Source organism: Danio rerio, chromosome 2 (assembly GCF_049306965.1).
Source record: "Danio rerio strain Tuebingen ecotype United States chromosome 2, GRCz12tu, whole genome shotgun sequence".
NCBI lineage: Eukaryota > Metazoa > Chordata > Actinopteri > Cypriniformes > Danionidae > Danio > Danio rerio.
In genome coordinates this window covers 6,585,480-6,612,873 of record NC_133177.1, presented here as the reverse complement: position 1 = coordinate 6,612,873, position 27,394 = coordinate 6,585,480, and the positions used below count along the sequence as shown (strand labels likewise).

Here is a 27,394-nt window from a genome sequence, read left to right as displayed (position 1 = left end):
CTTTTGTTTGGGATTACATATTTATATAGGAGAAGCCATGTTCTTTTCCAATCAATATCCTCTATTGATGCTGACCAATATGATTTCCTTCTTGGAGTAATTTGATTTTTTGTTGGAGAATTCTAAGGATGAGTTTGTTGTTGCAACCGCGGCGCTGTTTTTCTTCAGAGGACAGCTACGCGTGACGTCACGCTCTTTCAGATGCATTGGTCGGTGCGTCACGTTGCGGCATCAGCAGTACTAAAAAACTAGTTTGTTGAAATCTAGTCTGACGTCGACTTCTCGAGCTCTCGGACCGGTGTGATGTAACACCTTTGTCGGCGGTGTGTTGTTTTCCGTTCGAGCCGCCGCGGTCAGTCACGCAGCGCGCGGAGGAGACGGCAGCATGTGCAGCGGCGAATCAGCGATATAGAAACCGATAAAACTATCCGTGACGCGACAAAACAAGAGCAGAGACTCGTCGAAAACGCTCGCTAGCGGGACAGATGGCTGTACGGGAGGGAATGCGCTTGCTGTCGCTGGAGGTAACGGGATATGAGCTGTTATATGAAGCCCGTCGGTAGGGCACCAGAGGAAGATTGCAGCTGAAAACACCCGGATCTCATCATCATCATCATAATAATAATATAAAAGCAGCGTTTGCGTGGTTTTCGAGCATTCAGTTGATGAACACACACACGTCGGGCTGCAGATGGGCTTTAATATCGGTCTGATGAAGTAATTTGAAGCCCACACTTCAGTCCCGGGGTGCAGTCTTGAGCGTGTGATGATAGGAGACACAATGACGCTTTTGTCTCTTTTGGGTCGCATCATGCGTTATTTCTTGCTCAGGCCAGAGACCTTGTTTCTGTTATGCATCAGCTTGGCCCTCTGGAGCTACTTCTTCCACACGGACGAGGTGAAAACCATCGTCAAGTCGAGCCGGGATGCCGTGAAGATGGTGAAGGGGAAAGTGGCGGAGATGATGATGAACGACAGGCTCGGCGGGCTGGACGTGCTGGACGCGGAGTTCTCCAAGACCTGGGAGTTCAAGAACAACAATGTGGCGGTGTACTCGATACAGGGCCGGAGAGACCACATGGAGGACCGCTTCGAGGTGCTCACCGACCTGGCCAACAGGAGCCACCCTTCAATCTTTGCTATTTTTGACGGACATGGTGGAGAGGTAAGATTCAAGAAGTGTGGGTGCTGATGAGAGAGAGAGAGAGCGTCCTTTTGTAGCTGCTAAATTAGCCGTTGAACGAGTGGTTGCAGTTTATGGAGCTTGAAACCTAAAAATAACGTCCGTGGAACGTTGGGAATTGGTTCCCAAAATAACCAAACACGAGAGACGGTGTGTGTGTGTGTGTGTGTGTGTGTGTGTGTGTGTGTGCGTGTGTGTGTGTGTGTGTGTGTGCGTGTGTGTGTGTGTGTGTGTGTGTGTGTGTGTGTGTGTGTGTTAGCTTGGACGACCTTCAAAGGAGCAGTTCGTGCAAAAATTGTTTACTCACCCTCATGTTGTGCCAAACCCGTATCACTGACTCGTGTGGAACGTAAAAGATTATGGTGTATTATGAAAAGATTATGAAGTAATTCACGGACGCTTTTTCATAGGCTAAAAGTAGGTCGAAATGAGAAGTCAGTGTGACTTTAAAAAGTGGTTCCTTTTCCCTGAAAGTAGGCTAATGTTTGAATGGTTAATAAATGTAAATACTGTCATTCGCTCACACTATGTGTTCCTTACCAGATTGAGTGTTTGTGTTTTGTTGGGCACAAAAGATATACTTAAGAATTTTAAGAAACCTGTAACCATTTACTTTATTAGTAGGCAGTGGTGGAAAGAGTACTGAAAATCATACTTGTATACTATTACTTGCCTAAAAATGTAGTGTGAGTAAAAGTATCTGTTGTACATATTACTCAAAGTATCAAAAGTACTCAAGAGTAGTGAGTATTACGCTGTGAAAAGTTGATGCGTTGTAATTTGTCAATGTGTTTAAACGTAACATTCTGTTGTGCATTTTAGTTATTATTGCCCAGCCGCCACACAATGACATAAGAGGTTAATAAACTATTTTGAGATGTAAACAATAACAATTGTCCTATTTTATTTCCTGTTATACATTCATTTTCATAGCTAGCTTTATTTGGAATGAAATCCTTAACTTCGATTGGAATAATCTTGTAGAGGAGTGAATCAAAGAAATTGTAAGTATAAATAGGATAAATAAGTATAAGTAAGATAAAAGTGAAATAAGCAGTCAGATATTCAGGTACAGTAATACCATATGATATTATGATATTTTGGGTGAAGCAGTGGCGCAGTAGGTAGTGCTGTCGCCTCACAGCAAGAAGGTCGCTGTTTCGATCCTCGGCTCAGTTAGCGTTTCTGTGTGGAGTTTGCATGTTCTGCATGCGTTCGCGTGGGTTTCCTCCAGGTGCTCCGGTCCAAAGACATGCGGTGCAGGTAAATTGGGTAGGCTAAATTGTCCGTAGTGTATGAGTGTGTGTGTAAATGTGTGTGTGGATGTTTCCCAGAGATGGGTTGCGGCTGGAAGGGCATACGCTGCGTAAAAATGTGCTGGATAAGTTGGGGGTTCATTCCGCTGTGGCGAACCCGGATTTATAAAGGGACTAAAGCCTGATTTATACTTCTGCGTCAAGTCACCGGCTTAACCCAAGGCGCATGCAACGCGCGTGGCTGTGCATTTATACTTCTGCGCGCTGTCTCTGTTGGTCTGCATTAACACTTCCGAAACTCTAGTTGGCAGTGAGGTGTAAATGTTCCTCTGTGTCGAGTTTCTTCGCTGCTTTATTGCTTTTCCTGAACACTTCCGGGATGTACAACTGGCTCAAACTCGCTCATTTTGAGGCAGGAACCGGCGGACATGCAACAACTTTAACTATGAGGTAAACACAAAACAAAACTTTCCATCCGGAGCTCCTTCACGGGACTCCACACTTGTAAACAATCGCTCGCACTATTCGCGCGGCTCTCGGTCCCGCCCAGACTCATCAGCGCTACCAAGCCGACCAATGACAGAGCTTACGCTACGCGTCAATGCGACGTGTAGTTACAATTTTTGAGAGGTGCACGTCAGTGACGGCCACGGCGAAGGGCTATGCGTCAGCGCCGTAGCATACGCCAGCGTTTGATGCAGAAGTATAAATCAGCCTTAAGCCGACAAGAAAATGAATGAATTAATGAATTATGCTATTTTTTTATTTTATTTTTTATAATAATTTTTTCAGGGTTTTCACCTTTATTTGTGATAGGACAGTAGAGAGAATTGACAGGAAAGCATGGGGACTAGAGAGAGGGGAAGGATCGGCATAGAACCGCAAGGCGGAATCGAACCCAGGTCGCCGCGAGCACCGGAGTGCATGTGTCAACGCACTAACCACTACACCACAGGCGCCGACATGAATTATGATACTTTGCTTCCAATAATAATAGATCACGATACCAACGATATACATCACAAGAAAACCATCCACAATATATCATGATATTTCTGAACGAAGAGGGAAAAATGCATTAAAAGTTATTAGATGTAGAGTAGCAACACTGATATATGTTCGATCTGCCATAACGAGAAGCGTCACCTCATGCACATCACTATTTTGTCGAGCCCCTATTGAATAATCATTCATTCGTTTTCTTTTCGCCTTAGTCCCATTATTGATCTGGGGTCACCACAGTGGAATGAACCGCCAACCTATCCAGCACATATTTGACACAGCGTATGCCCTTCCAGCTGCAATATACATAAATATTTTATAAGTATTGAATAAATATTGCAAGATTTACTGCAAGTTCCTGTACATCTTTCAGCCACACATGCTCTTTCAAAATCATGGAAAAGAAATCTAAATCAACAGATCTTAAAAAGTGCTGTTTTGTTCATTTTGTGTTTAAATACTAAACGGCTAAAGTTGTTGTTTAGTGTGTGAGGATATTGACCGCAGGAGATCCACACACAGACTGCCTTTATAATGCTTATGAGTGCTCTAATGCAGCCAATTGAGATTCCCATGATACTTGTGTGGTGCATTCAGTCTGCACCCCCCCCCCATCAGACATCTGCTCCGGCCTGTCGAGTTTCCCAGCCCATGTGGAGCTCGGACAGATGTTCATTTTAACTTCTTCATTGTGTAGTAAGGCAGATGAACACTAGTCCGCTTAATGTTTGAATACTCTCTGAGATGCTCTGAAAAGTAACGTAATGAGCTGAGAAAATTTGGTGACTGGATATTTACCAATATATCATTCTCCCAGGATTCTTGTCGTCTATTTCTGCTTTCTTGATCATATATGGAATGCCTACAGTCTATTTATAGCAGTATTTGTTTATAGAAATGACTTTCCTCTAGTCTATGCAGTGAATAGATGAAAATGTGCCAACCTCATGATCTTCGACCCCTGTAAAAGTCTTTTAATCTACAGTATCTCCTCCCATGTTTGCTGACCCAAACGTCCTGACATTATGGGTCTTATCTGTGTATACACTCGTGTCACATTAGTATTAGTGCTGGATCAAGTTTCGGATTGCAAAGTTGAAGAAAATATGATGAATAATCACTCGGCGATTATAATCTCTCCCTAAACATTTTCTTTTTTTGCCATTTATTTGTTTTTATATATTTATTAAATATATATATATATATATATATATATATATATATATATATATATATATATATATATATATATATATATATATATATATAATTAAATAGAATTATTTATGAACTAGTGTTTTGCATGTGTTTTTTTTCTATTTTAGTAAACCCTAAATTTCTAATCTATTTATTTAATTTATTTTATATTAATTTCTTTTATATATATATATATATATATATATATATATAATATAAATAAATATAGTTATTTATGAACTAGTGTTTTACATGTTTTTTTTCTATTTTAGTAAACCCTAAATTTCTATTTCTAATCTATTTATTTAATTTATTTTATATCAATTTCTTTTATATATATATAAATATATATATATATATATATATATATATATATATATATATATATATATATATATATATATATAATTGAATATAATTATTTATGAACTAGTGTTTTACATGTGTTTTTTTTTCTATTTTAGTAAACCCTAAATTTCTAATCTATTTATTTAATTTATTTTATATCAATTTCTTTTATATATATATATATATATATATATATATATATATATATATATATATATATATAATATAATTAAATATAATTATTTATGAACTAGTGTTTTACATGTGTTTTTTTTCTATTTTAGTAAACCCTAAATTTCTAATCTATTTATTTAATTTATTTTATATCAATTTCTTTTATATATATATAAAAAATATATAATTAAATATAATTATTTATGAACTAGTGTTTTACATGTGTTTTTTTTCTATTTTAGTAAACCCTAAATTTCTAATCTATTTATTTAATTTATTTTATATCAATTTCTTTTATTTATATATATATATATATATATATATATATATATATATATATATATATATATATATATATATATCAGAGGTTGCGTTTTTTTTTCAGCAGTGACGGAAAAATCTGAAGGTGATCCATCATTTTGACGGATTATGCTAAGGGTGAGCTATTGTATTTTTTTTAGCTAACTGTAAATCCCACTCCTGTCTAGCTGATGGCGATTGCCCTTGTTTTGCCTCCTCTTTGTCACCGCTGCGTACTGTTGCAAAAAGACACAGCAGCTGAGTGTGAGAAGTTTCTTTAAACGGCCAAATACCAAAAGGTTTTATTACTTGTGGGCCGATTCTAGCTCGGATGCGGCAGCGTCAGTTTGCGAATATCCGCCGCATCTGACCCGATTGACACGGGCCGGAACCGGGCAGTGAGTTCACAGGCATCTGGCCTGAGTACGGCAGCCGGAGTCCCCAGCAGGCGAGAATCTAGCAGGAACTGGCCCGAGTGTATTTTGCTATCTAGGGTGCGTTGTGAGCACTACCGGACTCAGAGGGGCGCAGAAAGAGCGCGTGCTGTAGTATTTTTTCCCGGTGAAACGAGTGCTTGCAGGATCGGAAAATCCAGCCTGATCTCACGAGAAAATGTAAGTATTTTACGTTTTGGCAGTTTAGTGGCTAATTCGTACGAATTTGTACGATTTCAGTCGTACGAAATGATACGATTTTAAAAAGGAGGCGTGGCACCTAACCCCACCCCTAACCCCAACCGTCATTGGGGGATAAGCAAATCGTACTAAATTGTACGAATTACATCGTACTAATTCATACGAATTAGCCACTAAATGAAAAAGTTACGAATTGCCATGAGATTGTGTTGGAAAATCCCACATTCAGAGAATCCAGCAAACTTTCTGATCACAACAGAGAAATGTTTCCTAACTAAAAAACGCTGGCTGAAGTGGCACTAGTAAATCCAATCTTTGGTCACGAGAAGTCGACTTTTCGAGGCAAAGACAGTCTCCCTTAATGCTTTTGATTACGCACAAGCAAGCACCCAGCTCAGGTCAACGCAGGAGGAAGATATGAGTTAAGGCAGATGGGAGTTTTTGTTCATTTGTCAAATAAATAAATGAATAATTTAGCCTATATGCTCGTCATGCAACTTCATTATTAAAATATGAATGAAAAAAGCGATTAGAAAATATGCTAATTAATTGACGGTCAATAATAGGTTATGACGGAATTTTTACAACCCTCTCCGTCAAAATGACAGACAATGAGAGTCTAACGCAACCTCTGAGATGCAAAGTAAACTATGCAGTTTAGTTATAAGGATAGTGCCTATTTTAAATATTTATCATTGCTGATATACAGCATGTTTGCATCCATCAGCCTGTCATTGAGCTGAGCAAAGATGGTTGACGTCCATCTACAAGATGGCAACAGAGAGTGCATAATAAGCCCTTAGAGGAGAAAAGATTGGTGTATTTTCAAAGTACAGCTGATCAAAACATTATAAAAACGGTGAGTCACATTCTAAGTCGATCTCTCTTTTTTTTTAGGGTGCAGTGCTGTATTTATACCATAGTAATTGTAGTGTATCAAGTCTAAGATGGGACTTGCATATCAGTAATATATGTATTTTGTGTTGGTCACTGAGTTACACTGAGTTACTTGTATTTGTTACTGCAGAACAGTCCAGTAAACAGAAAGAAGAAATAGCTGCATGTGTTAGCGTTTTTCCTTATCGCAAACACAACAGTAATCTGGTAGTGTTTGCTTTGCTTTGGCTTTTTCGGGGTTAATAATTGTGATCTCCCCATTGCAACAGAGAAAAATACTAGAAAATCTTTGTAGACTGGCATTTCATTCAGTTCATAATCTTTAAATGTGAGCAAAATCACCTGTTTTGTTATCAATTTAGACAGTACGCTAGAGAATCATTCAAATACTACCTCTAAAGTGACGTTAGTGAAGTAGCAACGGTTTCTGCTGTTCTGACGACAGCTGCAGATATGAATGAATGACTGAAGAAAGTAGTTCCTTATACAAAAGGATTTTGAGACTTTTTTTGTGTGTGTTTGGTTTTCTTTTTTATATACATGATTATGCCATTGAACTTTTGTATTAACGCAATATCACACTGGTAGCAGCATAACGTCACTGGGTGAGCTACTAAGGCACTCGGCCGCACGCCTCTCACCAGTGCCGATATACAGCCATATTGCACAGCTACTTGTGCAATATTGCTCATTTATAATTAGTTTATATATTCTTTTTTATATTAATGAGCATTTTACTTACAGTTAAAGTCAGAATAATTAGCTCCCCTTTGATTTTTTTTTTTTTATATTTTTTAAATATTTCCCAAATGATGTTCGATAGAGCAAGGAAATTTTCACAGTGTGTCTGATAATATTTTTTCTTCTGGAGAAAGTCTTATTTGTTTTATTTTGGCTAGAATAAAAGCAGTTTTACATTTTTTAAAATCATTTTAAGGACAATATTATTAGCCCCTTTAAGCTATTTTTTTTCAGGCTGTCTACAGAACAAACCATTGTTATACAATAACTTGCCTAATTACCCTAACCTGCCTAGTTAACCTAATTAACCTAGTTAAGATTTTAAATGTCACTTTAAGCGGTATAGAAGTGTCTTAAACAATATATTGTCAAATATTATATACTGTCATCATGGCAAAGATAAAATAAATCAGTTATTAGGAATGAGTTATTAAAACTATTATGTTTATAAATGTGCTGAAAAAATCAAATCTCTCTTCATGAAACAGAAATGGGCGGAAAAATAAACAGGGGGGCTAATAATTCTGACTTCAACTGTATATATATTATTTTTGTTTTACTATATTTGATCAAATGAATGCATTTCTTTCTTTTTTTATTTACAACAGCACCAGAGGAGCAATATAGCTGTTAGATTTAATTATACATGTATTTTTCCAGAAATTATACAGCAAGTCTTTTCCAGCCTCCCACGATTTTCAGTACATCTGAAACCAAAAAACAGGATGAACACCACTCCACCCAGACTTTTTATTTTGTGTGTGTGTTCAACTGTTAGTCTGCCTACTATATCGCATTTTTCACCATAACTCTTGTTCATTTATAACAGCTGTGAAGGGCTTTAGCAATTCCTTTCTTTGGCAACAGAATAAAATACCTCAGCAGTGGATAGACATGGTACTGCATAAAGCCTACTTCTCAACAATCAATCACATCGTGTTCATAATTTGCACATATAATCAATATTTAAGCAAATCCAGTTCTGATTTAATGTCATAAATGAAAACTAGGTCTGTGAGATGTTTGATCCAGAGGGTCTGTTAAAAATACCCTGTTAAATAGACAGTGTCGTGTTACATCATCTTTTGCCCTGTGGTGTGTGCTAATGAAGAGCGCTCTCGCTAACAATGACTAGCACAGTCGGCCTAATCAACGCTCATCTTGCTCTTCTGTCGTGTCCCCTTCCTCTAATCCCTGGTGGTCTGGTCCTCTCGTTATTATAATTTTGAATTAGGCCTGGTAAATTGAGCTTTTAATTAGAGATGGCGGTACAGAGTAGAGTGATATATGAAATATGACCGTCTCTTTTATGTCTTATTTTAAATGCACTGAATAGACCTTTTAAAGGATGTTTAAATAAAGTCCTGCTCGTTAACGCAAATGTCTAATCAGCCAATCGCATGGCAGCAACTCAGTGCATTTAGGCATGTAGACATGGTCAAGACGATCTGCTGCAGTTCTAACCGAGCATCAGAATGGGGAAGGGAATATAATTGGATTTGAATGTGGCATGGTTGTTGATGCCAGACGGGCTGGTCTGAGTATTTCAGAAACTGCTAATCTACTGGGATTTTCACGCACAACCATCTCTAGGATTTACAGACTGGTTCCAGCTGATAGAAAGACAACTGTAACTCAAAAAAAACCACTCGTTACAAGCAAGGTATGCAGGAGAGCATCTCTGAAAGCACAACACGTTAAACCTTGAGGCAGATGGGCTACAGCAGCAGAAGACCACACTGCTGTTTGCTAAGAACAGGAAACTGAGGCTACAATTCACACAGGCTCAGCAAAATTGGACAATAGAAGATTGGAAAAACGTTGCCTGGTCTGATGAGTCTTGACTTCTGCTGCGACATTTGGATGGTCGGGTCAGAATTTGGCATCAACAACATGAAAGCATGGATCCATCCTGCCTTGTATCAATGGTTCAGGCTGGTGGTGGTGTAATGGTGTGGGGGACATTTTCTTGGCACACTTTGGGCCCGTTGAGCATTGTGTTAATGCCACAGCCTACCTGAGTATTGTTACTGACCATGTCCATCCCTTTATGACTACAGTGTACTCATCTTCTGATGGCTACTTCCAGCAAGATAACCTGCCATGTCATAAAGCGTGAATCATCTCAGACTGGTTTCTTGAACATGACATGAGTTGACAGTACTCAAATGGCCTCCACAGTCCCCAGAACTCAATCCAATAAAGCACCTTTGAAATGTGGTGGAGTGGGAGATTCGCATCATGGATGTGCTGCTGACAAACATGCAGCAACTTCGTGATGCTATCATGTCAATATGGACCAAAATCCCCGAGGAATATTTCCAGTACCTTGTAGAATCTGTGCCATGAAGGATTAATAACATAACAGTAAAGCAACGACCAAACAAATACTTTAATTACTTTTACTCAGTTAGAAGTTCACACAGAAATTTTAATTTGCTGTTAATTTACTCACCCTCAGGCCATCGTAAAGTAGGTGACTTTTATTTTTTTCTTTAGCTCGCCTATTTAAAATACTTTAAATGTTTTATGTTTTGTTACAAACATACAGAGTCATCCTGCAACTGTTTTTCAATATATGAAATGTCCCAAACCCTATTTTTAACTGTCCAAAATGGGCAAAAAAATAGTTTTTACTCTCCGATAGTCAAAACATGATGAAAAATGAAATGAAACATTCATTCATTCATTTTCTTGTTGGCTTAGTCCCTTTATTAATCCGGGGTCGCCACAGCGGAATGAACCGCCAACTTATCCAGCAAGATTTTACGCAGCGTATGCCCTTCCAGCCGCAACTTATCTCTGGGAAACATCCACACATACATTCACACACACACTCATACACTACGTACAATTTAGCATACCCAATTCACCTGTACAGCATGTCTTTGGACTGTAGGGGAAAACGGAGCACCCGGAGGAAACCCACGCGAAGGCCGGGAGAACATGCAAACTCCAAACAGAAACGCCAACTGAGCTGAGCTGCGACCTTCTTGCTGTGAAGCGACAGCACTACCTACTGCGCCACTGCCTCGCCGAAATAAAACATGATATGTTATATATGCAAAAAACAGTCAGGAAAAAAGTGTTTTATGTAAATTCGCACCACGAGTCCACATATATGGACATAATTTTTCTCTAAAAGTACATTGTATAAAAAGATAATACTTAGGTTTTATTCTCCCAATAAGCCCAAATTCCAATAAGCCCAAATAGCAGGGAGAAATAAAAATGCATGTAAAAAAAAAAAAACACCTCTGGCTGTAAGAGGATAGCCACTAAAATGTGCTGTCCACATATGTGGCCACTAGGAGATTAAGCTGGAGTCAAACATATGATGGAACCTTAATAAATAAATGGAAAAGTTATTCTGGTGTAATGTCAGTTTTAGCAAGTTTTTATGCAAATAAAAAATAAAAATTATAAATCAGACCCCAGATATTAGAGCTAACCTGGAACCATTGACATCCATAGTAGGAATACAAGTACAATGAGTAGTGGTTTCAACATTCTTCGAAATATCTTCTTTTGTGTTCAACAGAACAAAAAATCTCAAACAGGTTTGGAACAAGTGAAGGGTGAGTAATTGGTTAATTTTGGGTGAACAATCCTTTAGATCATCCGAACACCGGTGTGTAACAGCTATAATGAAGCCCTCTTTGTGCTGGTGTGTGATTGGAGTGAAATGAAAGCTCGACTGGTGGTGTGTTTGCAGTGGGAGGATCTCGAGTGGAAAGAGGTCACTGTGGGTCGCATCCGCCCTACTCTCTTTGTTCGCGAAACACAATGATCAACATACTTTAAATCATTTACATTGTGAAGCCTGCAGAGAAGTACAGGCTATATGAAATCAATCAATAGATTACTAGTTTTAAAGCGATGGTGCTCCTAAAATGGAGAACTTGTTCATTCTACTTGTTCCTAATCTGTTTGAGTTTCTTTCTTCTGTTGAACACAAAGGAAAATATACTTATGGAGTAAAAAACTTCCATTGTAATTTTTGTTCCTACTATGAAAGTCAATGGGTGCCAATGTTATATCTTTCCACTGAGTGGTACGGTTCGGTATGGTACGGTTCACCTTTATCAGGATTGTGTCTCCACTGCCTAATGGTACCCTTTTTGGTAGGTGTGATGTACGAAAGAAAGCGGCAGTTGATGTCATTTTTGCTTGAAATTCACGTATCGTATGAGAAGCACTTCTTCTTACTAAACAACTGTTTTATATACACAAATACTTGTGTATAAATGTTAATTACTAGCCTTTCTGTGACCAGGATTTCATTATGAACACATACAGAGCCTCACAGTCTCTGAAATGCTACCAGTTACAAAAACGAAACAACCAAAACATACATTTAGGCCTTATTTGGGTTCATAAACAAATTTTCAAAGTCGTCGTGTCACAGATGCTTTCACACTGCATGACTATCTGGGCTAGCGTTTCGTCGCTGCTTTGTTTACACTGCAAGATGGATCGGCGACAGGGACTTTCACATTGCATGACTTTACTATTGGAAAAATCGCTGACAACTTCATCCAAACTACATCTCACAGCCAAAAACACGTAGTATTCACCTTATTCTCCGCCGACGAGAGGGCGCTGCCATTTGAATCTTTTTGGCTTGAGACTTCCGGTCTCATTCACTTCCATTCATTTTTTGACGTTAAAAACTGCTCATTACGCTGCTTGATGTTGCAATTTGATATTTTATTATTATATTATTCTACTTGGTCTGTATAGTCATGCAAACATTTGTTTGTAGAGCAAGAAGTTTGACCGTTTTATGCCGTTTATTATTCCTAGTCATTTCTCCCATAGACGAATGAATCGGAAGTTCTAAGACAATCGCGAAAACAGGCGCACTTCCGCATTTTAGAATAAGGTCAATATCTTTTGTTATTAACACTTCATAATGAGAAAGAAGCCTTTAATTTGGTAGAAAATTTACATATTTGCTCACCTGGGTTTAAAGGGAATTAGCCATTTCTCCTCAACGTTGATAATAAACTAATTTCTTTCTGTATGAAACGTCAAACAGACACGGTTGCTTCTGAGTCCTTTCAAACCTCCACTAGTTTTTCCTCCATTTCGTGGGTCCAAATAAACCGAAAAAGAGCGCTTTTACCTTCTCCCCCAGCCTCCCGCTACCACTCAGTGAACGCCAATGGTGTTTATTTCCATACATTGTTCAGAACATCTTTAATTTAAGCAAACATATTTGAGATATACTGTACACTCGATTTAGAAGAAATCCCTTAATCTCTAACCTCTGATAGACTCCTCTTCATAGTGTCTCTGTGCTATTTACAGTTTTCAAATCACTGCCATGTGCAAAGTGACCCTGAGCTCTATCTGCTTATTCTGCAAGAGCTCTACATCGGCGCAGTAAATAATGCATAGGCTTCATCAGGAGGCTCCGCGCTGTCTTTCTGAAAAGCTGCTGCCTGGGAAGTGACTTTGAAAGAGACTGCAGCGTTTCTCTTGGCAGGCAGGTATTATGTTTGCTTCTCTGGTTTCATCTTTTTATTTTTAGCGTGGCATCGCTGAGTCACTAGCGAGAGCGTAATGCTGAAGACTGTAGCGTGAGGAATCCAAAGCATCCGCACTGATGATGGGGAAATAACGCTCTTTGACTCTGTTGTGGGGATCTGGCCGCGTTTGGAAAGGGCACTCGCTCCTCAGAGACTCTCTGTCCCTTCATCTGTATTCTGCTCAAAACTCCATCTGGAAGGAGCTCTCGGCCTCTTTTAAAGAGACAGTTCACCCCAAAAAATGGACATTTGCTGCCTCATGTTGGGCTAAACCTTTCTTATTTTCTGCGGCACGGTGGTTGACTGGTTAGCATTGTCGCCTCACAGCAAGAAGGTTGGTGATTCGAGTCCCGGCTAGGCCAGTTTCTGTGTGGAGTTTGCATGTTCTCATGTCGGTGTAGGTTTCCTCCAGGTCCTCAAGTTTCCCCCACAGTCCAAAGATATGCGCTATAGGTGAATTGAGTAAACAAAATGTATGAGTGTGTGTGAATGCAAGAGTATATGGGTGTTTCCCAGTACTGGAAGGGCATCTGCTGCGTAAAAAAATATGCTGGAATAGTTTGCGGATCATTCCACTGTGGCGACCCCTGAGTAATAAGGGACTAGGCTGAAGGAAAATGAATTAATTAAAGCCCACTTCCATTTCTACCCCTTAGCACATTCACTTGAATGATAGGGGGTGTACCAATTCTCTAGGCGAAGGGGTAAGGGGAAGGACCACACTACAAAACAATGGAGCATGAGACATTTCTCTGAGGCCCCGTTTACACTAGTGTGTTTTAGTTTTAAAACGGCGTTTTAGATCAAAAATGGTCCACACTAGCATTTCACCTAGTGTTTCTGAACATATCTCCGTCCACACTACGCCACCAAAAACGTATGTCACGTGACCATTCGCGCACTCTGGGCATGCGCATTTTAGTATAAACAGAAAGCATGCGTCTCGCTCGGCATTTGGTTATTGTTAGTCAACAAACATCGGTTGAACAATGAACGCGATGGCAAAGAAAGCAAGAGAGGTATTTTTGTGGACAGACGACGAGGTCGAGTTGTTACTAAACGTAACAAATGAATAACTGCACAATGCCGCCTAAAACAGACAAGAGTGCAAACAACGCTCCCATTTCTGTGTCCGTGTTGTTGTTTACAGTGAAGGCTGGTCGGCTGTCTTCTGGTAGTGTTAAAGCCATGTGTTGTAGTCATGTGATTGGCGCTTAGCGAATAAGGGAAGGATACGCAATGACACAAAAGCCCCAATCAGCTAGCGAATCTCAGCAGCCCCGCCTCCGTTTTCCCCCATCCACACTGAGAGGGAGCAGCATCGTTTTAGAATGAAAACGGCCTCTCCAGCGTTTCCAAAACGCTCTGTTTTCGGCACTCGAAAACTCTGTCGTAGTGTGGACAGATGGCGTAACCATTTTGTTTTTCAAACAAAAACGCATCAGTGTAAACGAGGCCTGAATGCAACCACTACAGCAGGAATACGGCTGCAGAACCAAGCAAATAAACTTTTTTTTTAACATTTAACAGTGTTAATGTGTTACGTTCATGATCTTCAAAGAGACGTTTTGGAAATAAACCCGCTAAATTTTACTAGCAGTAGTCTGCAAAATTTTACACAACATATTTTATGTTCTGCTAACCTTAGGCCCAATCCCAAATCTATTTTGTTTGCCCCCTACCCCCTTTCAAAGGGCTTCAAATTTACCCCTAAGAAATGGGACACCACTACAACACCCACACACGTCATCACATGTCATTGCGAGTTGTAACTCGACGATGATACTGACGATGGTGACTGCTTTAGTTATTCCAGTTGCATTATTTTTGGGTATTTATCTTCAGGAAGTCTCCGAAGGCAACGGTGTTATGTTATCATGATGATATAATGTGGCAGTGAGCTCGTAACTGAACTGTGTATTTACACAGTGGCCATATTTATCTATGTAAACACACGAAAACAACATTAACATTATACCAGACACTGTAAAAGGGTAATTCCCAGCCACTAGTCTTTTCTGAAAGGGGAATCGAGTATCATCGAGTTGCAGATGTGAAAGTATGTCATGGGAATAGGCAACTTTATTAGGTACACCTTACTATTACCGGGTTGGATCTTTATACAAGACAGGATGGATCCTTGCTTTCATGTTTTTGATGCCAAATTCTGACCCGACCATCCAAATGTCGCAGCAGAAATGCAGACTCGTCAGACCAGGCAATGTTTTTCCAATCTTTTATTGTCCAATATTGGTGAGCCTGTGTGAATTGTAGCCTCAGTTTCCTGATCTAAGCTGACTGGAGTGGCACCCTGTGTGGTCTTCTGCTGCAGTAGCCCATCTGCTTCAAGGTTGGACGTGTTGTACATTCAGAGATGCTCTTCTGCAGACCTCGGTTGTAACGAGGGTTTATTTGAGTTACTGTTGCCTTTCTAATTGCTCGAATCAGTTTGGCCATTCCCCTTTGGCATCAAGGCATTGGCAAACCCTAGATATGGTTGTGCATGAAAATCCCAGTAGACCAGCAGTTTCTGAAATACTCAGACCAGCCTGTCTGGCACCAACAACCATGCCACGTTCAAAGTCTCTTAAATCACCTTTCTTCCCCATTCTGATGCTCGATTTGAACTGCAGCAGATCGTCTTGAGCATGTTGCTGCCATGCGATTGGTGAATTAGAAATTGTGTTAACGAGCAGTTGGAAAACTGTACCTAATAAAGTGGCCAGTGAGTGTAGACAGCCAAATTTAGCGTTTTTTTTTTTTTTTTTTTTTTTTTTTTTTTTTTAAGCATGACCATAAAACAAACGCCATTATGAATGTATTCAAACATATGCTTATTTGTTGTAATAATACCTATTATTGCCAAAATAACTTGCATTTGTGCATGTTGCTGGTGTATTATTTGAAATTTTCCTTAGTACTCCTTAGTATCTAGTATGGCCCTAAAAAATCTCAGGGGCTATCTAGCCCTTACCCTTAGCCCTTTGTGCGTTTGCATGAAGGTAAGGGGAAGGACTTATTGACATGACAGAATAGGCCAGTCTGTAAATAAAGTTTAGCGGCTGTTTAAGGCTTTTTACAACACATCTGCCATGTTTTCTTGTTACATCCAGGGCTGGGCGATAAAATTGGTATCTGTATTTTTTTGACAGAACACCATTGTCAATAACGATAAAATAAAAAAAGTTCTGTATGAAGACTTTAGTTTTAATAAAATGTGGCTGCTGAGCACACGCCTTGGAAGGATTGCCAATCAGCTTAGGGTGTAAGTTTGTCATTTCCAATCGAGACGTGTGCGACGTGCACTTGACGTACGCGCATTTTCCAGGTGCACCTAGTTAAAAAACATCTGAACTTTTCCGAATGCCGTGAGCGCATTGCGATTTATATTAGTAGAACTGTTCAATCTGCTTCACACTTTGTATGAAATATACACATTTCAGTAATACCGGCAGAGTAATTACCTCAGATAAACACATAGCACCCAAACACTGCAGTGCTCCTTTACTTTTCTACTTGAACTTGTATCAGAGCTGCTGCAATGATTTGTCTGTTTGTCATCCTCTGAAAAAATGGTTGATGGTCAGCTAGTTACAAAAGACACCAGGAGAGCACGAGCTCAAAGTGCATAGAAAATGGTAAAGGAATCCACATGCTCACGCTCGTCACTTCAAGTCAGAATAACAACGCATGCGAAAATGAGTGCAGTGGCTAGCAGCAGTAAGGAGATTGTAAATAAAAAGAATGAAAAGATGTGGTCAGAGTGGCTTTTTGGTTTCTTTTCTTGTGCATCCCAATCACTAGCTCCCCATCTTAAAGACTTTTAGCATAGGGGTCAATATATTCATTCTACTTCACAATTTGTAACGTTTCTGTATGTATTTGAATAATGATGGTTCGTTCCTTTAATTGAAAGCTCAGATTTGATTATCATAATTTGTTTTGACAGTTTGAGGTTTACTGTATCATTATTATTGGCATCTTAAAGTTTGCTTTGATTGTTCAGTATTTACGCTTTACCACACACTTTGTAACATTTTATTTATTACGTTTAAGAGTCTCTTTAACACTTGTGTTATTTTATTATAAAGGGATCAGATATTTAGTTAAAATTAAAAATATTTGATAAAATATTTATTATAAAAATGTATTGTTAAAAAATATTCAGTAATTATCGATAATGAATTAAATGAAACATGATATTGTGATCATTTTTTTTTTGCAAAATCTTCCATAAATATGAGCACTGTAAAATACAAAGTATAGTTATGCGCATCTTTCAACACCCTGAGACTTGTACATGAGATGCACAGCACTGCCTTTTGTTGACATTAGTAAAGAGCTGTGCGCTACTTTTTTATGTTACTAGGCAACCACTGTATTTGTCTTTGTGCTGGAGCGCGTGACATCGAAAATGTGAGATTTTCAGTTAATTCATATGGAAAATTAGAATCTACATTCACGCAGTGCAATTTCTAAAGTAATGAACTGAACATTATGTAGGGCGGCTCAGTGGTTAGCACTGTAGCCTCACAGCAAGAAGGTCGCTGGTTCCAAGTTGGCTTTTCTGTGTGGAGTTTGTATGTTCTCCCCGTGTTGGCGTGGGTTTCCTCCAGGTGCTCCGGTTTCCCTCATAGTCCAAAGACATACGTTGTAGGTGAATTGAATAAATGAAATTGGCTGTAGTGTGTGAATGTGAGAGTTTATGGGTGTTTCCCAGTACTGGGTTGCAACTGGGAGGGCAACCACTGTGTAAAACATTTGCTGGATAAGATGGCGGTTTATTCCACTGTGGTGATCTCTTATGAATAAAGGGATTTAGTCGAAGGAAATAAATGAATGAAAATGAGCTCACAATCTGCTCTATTGATGACATGATGACGTGAGGCAGTGGTGTCCTATTCCTTAGGGGGAGACTTCTACCCCTACCTCTGTTTCAAGCAGAGGGCTAGGTGTATAAATAGATTTGGGGCTAAGTTTGTCACTCAAACTGCATTAAGTTTTTCATTTTGAGAGTCCACCATGGGTGGTTCATTCCGCTGTGGCAACTCTTGATAAATTAAGGGACTCAGCTGAAGGAAAATGAATGAGTTCACCTTGAATATCTTATATCTCCCAAACTGTTTGTGTCTTATCCTTCATGACTACGGATCAGCTCATAATACGTGTTTGTACTGGAAATATTTTAGATCTGTCAGGTCATTTGTTGTTGCTGCTGTTTTACCTGCGTGACCTGTCTTATCTGTGCACAGAGAAACGAAGATCTGCTGGCTACAGTGTTGTTCAGCAAGAAAGCATAACAAATAAAGCATCATTTCATTTACAGCACACTGTTTTCCTGCATATCAGCATATCAGGGTTACACATGTACTATTTTGTTTGCTGAACTGTTGTAGAAAATGAATAAGCTGATATTGAGTTTCAGTTCAGAGACCATAATGATACAATATTCTGTTTTTCCAAAGAAAATTGTTCCAGATTCAGCTAATGCTGGATCGACACTGGTGCTTTGTTCTTGAACTGGTCTTTTTAATGAAAGTATTAAGGGAATAGTTCAGTGAATGGCATTGAGTGTGTTTACAAGCACGTTCTTAAGCCGATTATGCTTGATCAGCAGATGTGTGTAATGTCATGTAAAATCCTTACTAGGATTTTTTTTATCATTTAAAAGTCAAAACAGCTTAAAATTTGAACGGAGCAGGTATTTTTTGCCCAACACTCTGATTTTGGGTTATATGTGAATGCCTTTATCTGCGTTCTAGCAGTTTATTTGTGTGTTCATGTCTGACTTTACACGTACCATTCAGTACACAATACGTTCTTGTCTTAATAAAGCTTAAATTGTGTCATCCATTTACATAGTTGATGAAGAATCATCAAAACATAGAAAATTTGCAGTACTGTTAAGTGAAAACATTCAAGAGCAGAAAATAGACAATATTTTGAAGAAAGCTAAAAAACATGCAACCATTGGCTTCCAAACTGTTTGATTTTTCTACAGTGGATGATTATCGGTTTTCATCATTCTTCAAAATGTTTTTGTTTGTGTTTAACAGAATTTAGAAAGTCAAATAAAGGATGAGTTAATGATGAGAAAATTTTAGTTTTTGTGTGAACTATACCTTCACACAAAAACGAAAATAACTGTGCAGTTCTCAGCTTTGTAATGGCAGTGAATGGAATCGAAGCTTAGGCCTTGTTTACACTAATAATAATAATAATAATAATAATAATAATTCCTTACATTTATATTTTCTGGGCACTCAAAGCACTTTACACACGGTTGGGAATCTCCTCATCCACCACCAGTGTGCAGCATCCACCTGGATGACGCGACAGCAGCCATTTTGTGCCAGACCGAACATCACACACCAGCTGATTGGTGGAGAGGAGACAGAGTGATAATATGCCAATCATGGTATGGGGAGGGTTGGGAGGCCATGATGGACAGAGGCCAGTGAGCAGATTTGGCCAGGATGCTGGGGTTAAACCCCTACTCTTTTTCGAAGGACATCCTGGGATTTTTAACAACCACAGAGAGTCAGGACCTCAGTGTAACATCTCATCCAAAAGACTGAGCAGTATCCGATTGTTAAGTGTGACGTCATGCGGAGCGGCTTCCGGGTCCAATCGCTCTTTTCAACTGAACGGGGAGACTCATGAAATGTTAATAATAAACGTTTACAAAGCAATTTAATACTTTCGAAAGTCACGATCGCAATATACATGTCCATGCCTAATATCCGATGACCAGAAAGTGATTCATTGTTTTATAAATTGTAAAAATTTTGGTATTTGTTATGCAGCAAGCCCAGAGATTGTTGTGTACACTATGACTTTATGTAAAATTAACTTTAATGTGTGATAGGAATAAAACGCGATCATAAACGAATGATTTCTCCACTCAAATGAATGGCGGCTTGGACCCGGAAACAGTATTACATACGTCACAAACACGTCACCACTTAACAAGCGGATAGAGTCCCCGTCACTATACTGGGGCATTAGCACCCACACAGACCGCAGGTTGGGTGCCCCCTGCTGGCCTCACTAACATCACTTCCGGCAGCAACCTAGCTTTGCAATGTGGTCTCCCATCTAGGTACTGACTGGGCGCCCTGCTTAGCGTTTTCATTAGTTTTGCAACAGTTATGCCATCCATCCGCAGTACACAGGAGTTTTTGAGTGCCAAAAACGGAGTGTTTTGGAAACGCTGAAGAAGACGTTTTCATTCTAAAACGCTGCTGCTCCGTCTCAGTGTGGATGGGGGAAAACGGACACATCTGAAAACTGAGGCGGGGCTGCTGACATTCCCCTCTCTGATTGGGGATTTTCATTAATATTAAGTAGCCTACAAGCAGTTCAGTCCTACATCCTCTCCTTGTAAGTTCAGACTTCGCAAGTTTGATATGGAAAACAGACTGCTGCATATATGAGCGTCAGCTTCACTGTGTGCATATTTATAATAAAACGGAGCCTATAACAACACTGCCTCCTGTCATTTTCATTGAAAATACGAAAAATAGCCTCTCTTCTGCTGAATATCAGTTTTAATAATCACTAATGGCCATTATAAAAGTATAACGTACAATAAGTTTATACATTATAAAAAATAAAGGCAAGTGATTAGTCAATATACAGAATGTACGTGGTTACATTAATTATTAATTTATCTTTGCGCACAGCAAGTACACAAGTAATAGATTCAAAAGACTAAAGTTGGAGAATATGTCGTTAGAAATAGAAAACAAGATGAATTGAATATCACGTTTATCAAACATAGTCAGATTAGATCCAGCGGTGGATCCTTGATGAACAGTCTGACGAGCACAGCTCTCATCTGGCTAAATATGCTAAAGTGCATGCCAGAGAGTGTGTGTGTGGTCACGTGATGTGTTTTCAGTAGTGTGGTGTAGACGGAGAGCTGTTCAGAAACGCTGGGTGAAACACTACTGTGGACGCGGATCGTTTTCATTCTAAAACGCCATTTTAAAACTAAAACGTACTAGTGTAAACGGGGCCTTAAAGGGCCATGAAACCCCCGTCTCAGCAGGGGGTTTTTACACCTCTAGTTTGAAAAAAGTCCAGAGTCCAGCTTTGTTTAGGTGAAAGTGTCGCTTATATTTTTGCCGTAATCTGTAGGATAAATACATCAACCATTTTTGTAAATGCTGTTTTTGCTGTTCTCCAGGGGGCTGCAGATTATGTGAAAGCCCACCTGCCGGAGGCTCTAAAGCAGCAGCTGCAGGCGTTCGAGAGGGAGAAGAAGGACAGTCCTCTCTCCTACCCCTCCATCCTGGAGCAGCGCATCCTGGCCGTGGACCGGGACATGGTGGAGAAGTTCTCTGCTTCTCATGATGAAGCAGGTCAGCAGGAGCAGCATTTGTTTTAGCTCTATCATCCATCAGACTGTGCACAATGCTGAATCGCTGCTCTTTTGTTTTTAGGCACAACATGTCTGATAGCCTTGCTGTCTGACCGCGAGCTGACTGTGGCGAATGTTGGAGACTCTCGTGGCGTTCTCTGCGATAAAGATGGAAATGCTGTAGCCCTCTCGCACGATCACAAGCCCTACCAGCTGAAGGAGCGCAAGAGGATCAAGAGAGCAGGTGAGTTTTTGACTGATTCAAGAGTCAGGAAATTAGGTATTTATAAATGAGGTAACATGAGTCGTTTTCACGATAACAGATTACAGAGGATGAATGGAGAGATAGAATAATAGATCTTTGAAAAAATAGATTGATGGATGCATGGATGGAAGGATGGATGGGACGATGGATGGATGGATGGATGGGACAATGGATAAATAGATGGATGGGACGAAGGATGGATGGATAGATGGATGGATGGGATGAAGGATGGATGGATAGATGGGACGATGGATGGATGGATGGATGGATGGATGGATGGGTGGATGGGACAATGGATGGATAGATGGGATGGAACGATGGATGGATTGATGAATGGATGGGTGGATGGATGGGACGATGGATGGATGGATGGATGGATGGATGGATAGATGGATGGGGCGATGGATGGATGGGACAATGGATGGATGGATGGGACGATGGATGGATGGGACAATGGATGGATAGATGGATGGGACGAAGGATGGATGGGTAGATGGATGGAACGATGGATGGCTGGGTGGATGGGACAATGGATGGATAGATGGATGGGACAATGGATGGATGGATTGATGGGTGGATGGATGGGACGATGGATGGATGGATGGGACGATGGATGGATGGATGGATGGGACGATGGATGGATGGACGGGACGATGGACGGATGGATAGATGGATGGACGATAGATGGATGGATGGATGGATGGGACAATGGATAGATGGATGGATGGGACGATGAATGGATGGGAAAATAGATGGATGGTTGGATGGGACAATGGATGGATAGAGAGACGGATGGATCTTTAGGAAAAGGTTATAGATCTTTAGGGAAAAGATGGATGGATAAATATGTTCAAAGTTAAACTGTTAAAGTTAAAATCTTTTTTATTATTAGTTTCCTATTCTATCAGTTCTATTTTATTCAAAAGCAGTTTTCTTAAGTAACCATTTTTCAACGAATTGTAGACGTTTTCTATGAGGCTCGCATGTTGTGCGACATGCCACCATTCAGTGCTTAGCAGTGTATTCAAAAGAACATAAAGACCGCTTGACGTGAAGTAAATAAACCAGTAGAGATGTTCTGATGTTGATAGCGTCAGCGTGTGCTAGCGTCACAGTAGATTTCCTATGTAAAATACCATAACTTATAGTGGTCCCACTTTATATTACGTGTCCTTAACTACTATGTACTTGCTTAAAAAATAAATACAATGTACTTACTGTGTTTATGATGTATTTGAGAACACTTGTGGTGCTTTGGAGTTGGGATAGAGGTTGGGTTATGAACAGGTTTGGTGGTATGGGTAGGTTTAAGGGTGGGTTAAGGTGTAAGGGATGGTCAACAGTGTATTTACAAATGTAATTACAAAAGTTAAGTGCAGATGTAATTACATACTTGTATTTAATCAAGCATAAGTACATAGTAAATACATGTATTTACACAATAAGTACATAGTAACAAACTATTAATTCCTGTGTAAATACATATTAGTTTAGGCCCCTTAATATAAAGTGGGACCCTTATAGTGAAGAGCATGATGTTTTTACGTGGCCGAGGGAATTAAGTCATCAATTATGCTTAGTAAAAAAATCGCACGTTCCGGTTCACGCACATCTATTTTAAGGTTGCAAATTCAAGCGAAATGGTCACACTGTCGATCACTGGAATATGCTGAGTTCAGCGGCTAATCAGCTGGAATCAGCTGAGGTGACATGACGGCGACCAGTGAGAACTAGCCCTTACTCAAGTAACTAAGCCCTTAATTATGCAGACTTAATAGAAATGAAACATTTCTATTTTTTTGTACCAGACTCTACTTTTATTTCAGCTGTAAAGTTGGGCATTTTAAAGGGTCACGAAACAACAAAACACATTTTTTGAGCTGTTGACAGTCGTATATGTGTCCCACACTGCTAAAAACACTATTAGGACACCTATATTTCACTAAAAAGTGTAAATTGGTTGTTTTTGCGTTATTTCAAGCAAATTCGTACTTCCGGTTTGAAACGAATTTTTGAAGCTGCGTCACGGTCATGACATAATAGCGTGTATTCCAGCGTGCAGACTGGGCGTCTGTGCCAGAGTGTGTCTTATTACGTCTTACAGTGTGCTGCATTAATGCATGAGTAAGGCTTGGTTCAAACCAATCAGCGCGCTCTATTGTGCAAATTCATTAATTTTCATTACTGTCAGAGTGTAGACGGCAGAGACGCCACGTTGTGTTGGCAAAACAAGCGTAAAGTGTTGCTTTTATAGTTTGCTGCAGTTAAGTTTTGTTTTCATTTTCTCTCTGTGAGAGCTCAGCTGGCGTCACGCGTGGATTAACAGTGTACGCGACGCGCGACAACAATAACTTGCGTGTCTAAGGAGGATTATTGTTTACCTGAGAGCTGTTCTCATCTGCAAACGCTGAGATCCGGATTCGCTTGTAGTCTCTTCTTAATAAAGACGCGGCTCTAGTTGCTGGTGATTGTCCTGTCTCTACAGATTTGGTAAGTGAGCGACCAGTGCTCTTTGTTTATTCAGTTCGTATTATATTCGTATCAAACAAACTATTGCACCGAGTGTAAACAAGTTAGCACTAACAGTTACAACCAAACTATAACCTCGTGTTGGATTTTGTGACCGGAATAACACACGCGGCTTTCTGACACTACCTGCCGTGTGCATCTAAATGCTGAAATGCGGAAATGCTGAGGTTTTTTTTCTCTCATTCGCCGTGCAGTATCAAACATTGCATGAAAAATACACGCTTAGAGCAGTTCCTCGAATCAAATATCATGTTTGTCGCGAGGGACATGAATGAATTCCCTGAATGAAAGAGCCAAACTGCAGTTAAAGTCCACCATTTAATAATTTGGCAAATAATTCGACTACAGATGTCCTTGTAAACACAGTCACATTGTCCGCTGTGTGTGTGTGTTTTGACTGAAATTCAGCGCGCCCAAATAGACACTCCCACACCAAGCCTCTTTTCTTCCTCCGACACTCCCCCCTAAACAAAGCTGGACACGCCCACTTTTCTGACTTTTTCCAAAGTAGAGGCGTGAAAACACCCTGCTGAAATGAGGGGGTTTTATGGCCCTTTAACAGTGGACTCAATTTGCTCTTAAGTAGCCAAATTTTATTGAATTGCAGTTTTAGTTTCTTCCTTATTAGCTTCACGAGGGAGAGCAGGAGGTCGCTGCTTTGGCAAAAACAGCCACCAACATAATGAAAGGGTAGTACATTTGCACAGAGTGTATTGTTGAAATTATTTATTTATTTTTTACATTTTGAAAGCATTTTCCCAAAATGACTATCAAAATGAGATTTGTCATCAAAGATCATTTCATTTGCTGAAACACAGAGAAAGTTGCAGCCAAATTAGGACTCAAAATCACCCCAGAGCAGATGAAATCTTCCCAGCAGCACATACTGTAAGGGTTAATAAAATGTATTTGATTTTTGGAAATCACCAAGCCACTACATCCACCTTCATTATCTCTCGACCTTCATTATCTCTCGACCCCCATTTTGGGATTATATTGAGTTAATGGATATGATATGACCAGACTGTTCAGTTTGTTCATGTCACACTTCCTACCAGTTCTGTAATCTGCGTGAATGACACCCATCTGTCATCTTCTCCATCAGGAGGCTTCATCAGTTTCAACGGTTCATGGCGTGTGCAGGGCATCCTGGCCATGTCTCGCTCACTAGGCGACTACCCACTGAAAAACCTGAACGTGGTCATCCCAGACCCCGACATCCTGACCTTCGACCTGGACAAGCTGCAGCCCGAGTTCATGATCCTGGCGTCAGACGGCCTGTGGGACGCCTTCAGCAACGAGGAGGCCGTGCGCTTCGTCCGGGAGCGTCTAGACGAGCCGCACTTCGGCGCCAAGAGCATCGTCCTGCAGTCGTTCTACCGCGGCTGTCCAGACAACATCACCGTCATGGTGGTCAAGTTCAAGAGCAGCTCGGCCAGCAAAACTGCAGAGTAGCCTTTCCATCAAGCAGAGGTGAGACGTTGTAATATAAGAGACAAGCCAAAAGCATTACAATAGATGCATGTGCCTACAAACACATGCATACCCAGATTCTTCTTCTTTTTTTGGTGTGTGCCAAATGGACACTTGGGGGGGATATGATTTTTGAATTGTTTTTCAATTCCTTACACTGTAAAGATGATGTATCCTGGCCTTCCGTCTTATACAGAGCAATATTATTTGTGAAACGGCTATCGGCTTGAATGGTAGAAAGACATTTATTGCCTTGAAGATGCACTCATAGATGTTTGTTCAGGATAAATCGCGTAAACATCATAACTTTTTTTATTTTGAGGTCAATACGCAGCTGATGGAACCATATCCAGCTCTTAAATTTGGATGTACACTGAAAAATTTTGAAATTTTTTAAGGTAAATGGTTGCAAAGAAGGAATATAGGCTGAATTTGAACATCAAATTAGGGTTAACACTACTTAATTTGATCTATTTGATTTAATTCAGCTCATATAAATAGTTTGCAACCACTTACCTTTGCAAAAAAAAAGGGTTGATTGGATTAACTCATTTTTTTAAGGTAAGTGGTTGCAAACAGTATATATGAGCTGAATTTAAACAAACAAATTTGTTTGAACACTGCTCAATTTATTTTATTTGTTTAAATTTGGCCCTTCTATATTGTTTGCAACCACTTAACTTAAATAAATAGAGTAAATCCAATTAATCTTTTTTGTTTAAGTGTACATGATCCGCTCATATCACTTCAGGGCATGTATGCCAATGTACACTGGTGCTGCTCATCAGTTTGTGTAAATGTGTTTGGGATTAAGTTTGCGTTTGATTACGAATGTTAGACTTGATTTAACGTCATAACCGGTCCCGCTCATGATCGTCAGGTTTCTCCTGTGTTTAGGTCACTGTTTTAATGGCTTTATGCATACCGCAGTGGACGGATTTAGGGTTATATGATGTGTATTTACTTTGTGAAGACTGTTGGGTTAATACTGGCTTACAGTTTTTCAACTTTCCTCTTAAGAAGTGTTACTTAAATGTTAACCTAATTAGGAAAAGAATTGGCACAAATCCCCGTCTACACAAAATCTGAATTTCTTGCACTGTGTGAAATGTATGTGGGAGATTAAAGCGATTAAATAAACCTTACAAGTCAAGCGAAAACGAATCGTTTTGGTTTTCTTTAATAGTGTGTGTTTGTGTGCACATGTCACAAGAGTAGCAGTGCGATATGGCTGTATATCGGCACTGGTGGGAGGTGTGCATTGGTTCGAGTGACGGTATATAGCCATATTGCACTGCAACAAGTTTGATGTCATATAGAATATAAAGTCATGCTGCAGTGGAGAAAGAATTAATACTGTGTATGACTCCCATGAGCTTAGAGGACTGCATCTATACATCTCTGCAATGACTCAAAAAACTTCATAAAGTCATCTGGAATGGAGGACTCCCAGAGTTTATCAAGATCCTTTGGATTCATCTTCAAAGCCTCCCCC

The 27,394-nt window shown here is 39.7% G+C and overlaps 1 protein-coding gene across 2 annotated transcripts; it reads left to right on the top strand.

The window, feature by feature from the left end:
- Positions 1-186: 186 nt before the first annotated feature.
- On the top strand, positions 187-27,059 carry ppm1la (protein phosphatase, Mg2+/Mn2+ dependent, 1La). Of its 2 annotated transcripts, XR_012387609.1 has the most exons (5): positions 187-1,165; positions 21,459-21,633; positions 21,715-21,876; positions 25,532-26,297; positions 26,461-27,059. XR_012387609.1 is itself a non-coding variant. In NM_001077600.1 (4 exon segments), coding segments are annotated over 4 exon segments (1,086 nt in total). In that variant the 5' UTR covers positions 379-766; the 3' UTR covers positions 25,882-27,059.
- The last annotated feature ends 335 nt before the right edge of the window (positions 27,060-27,394 follow it).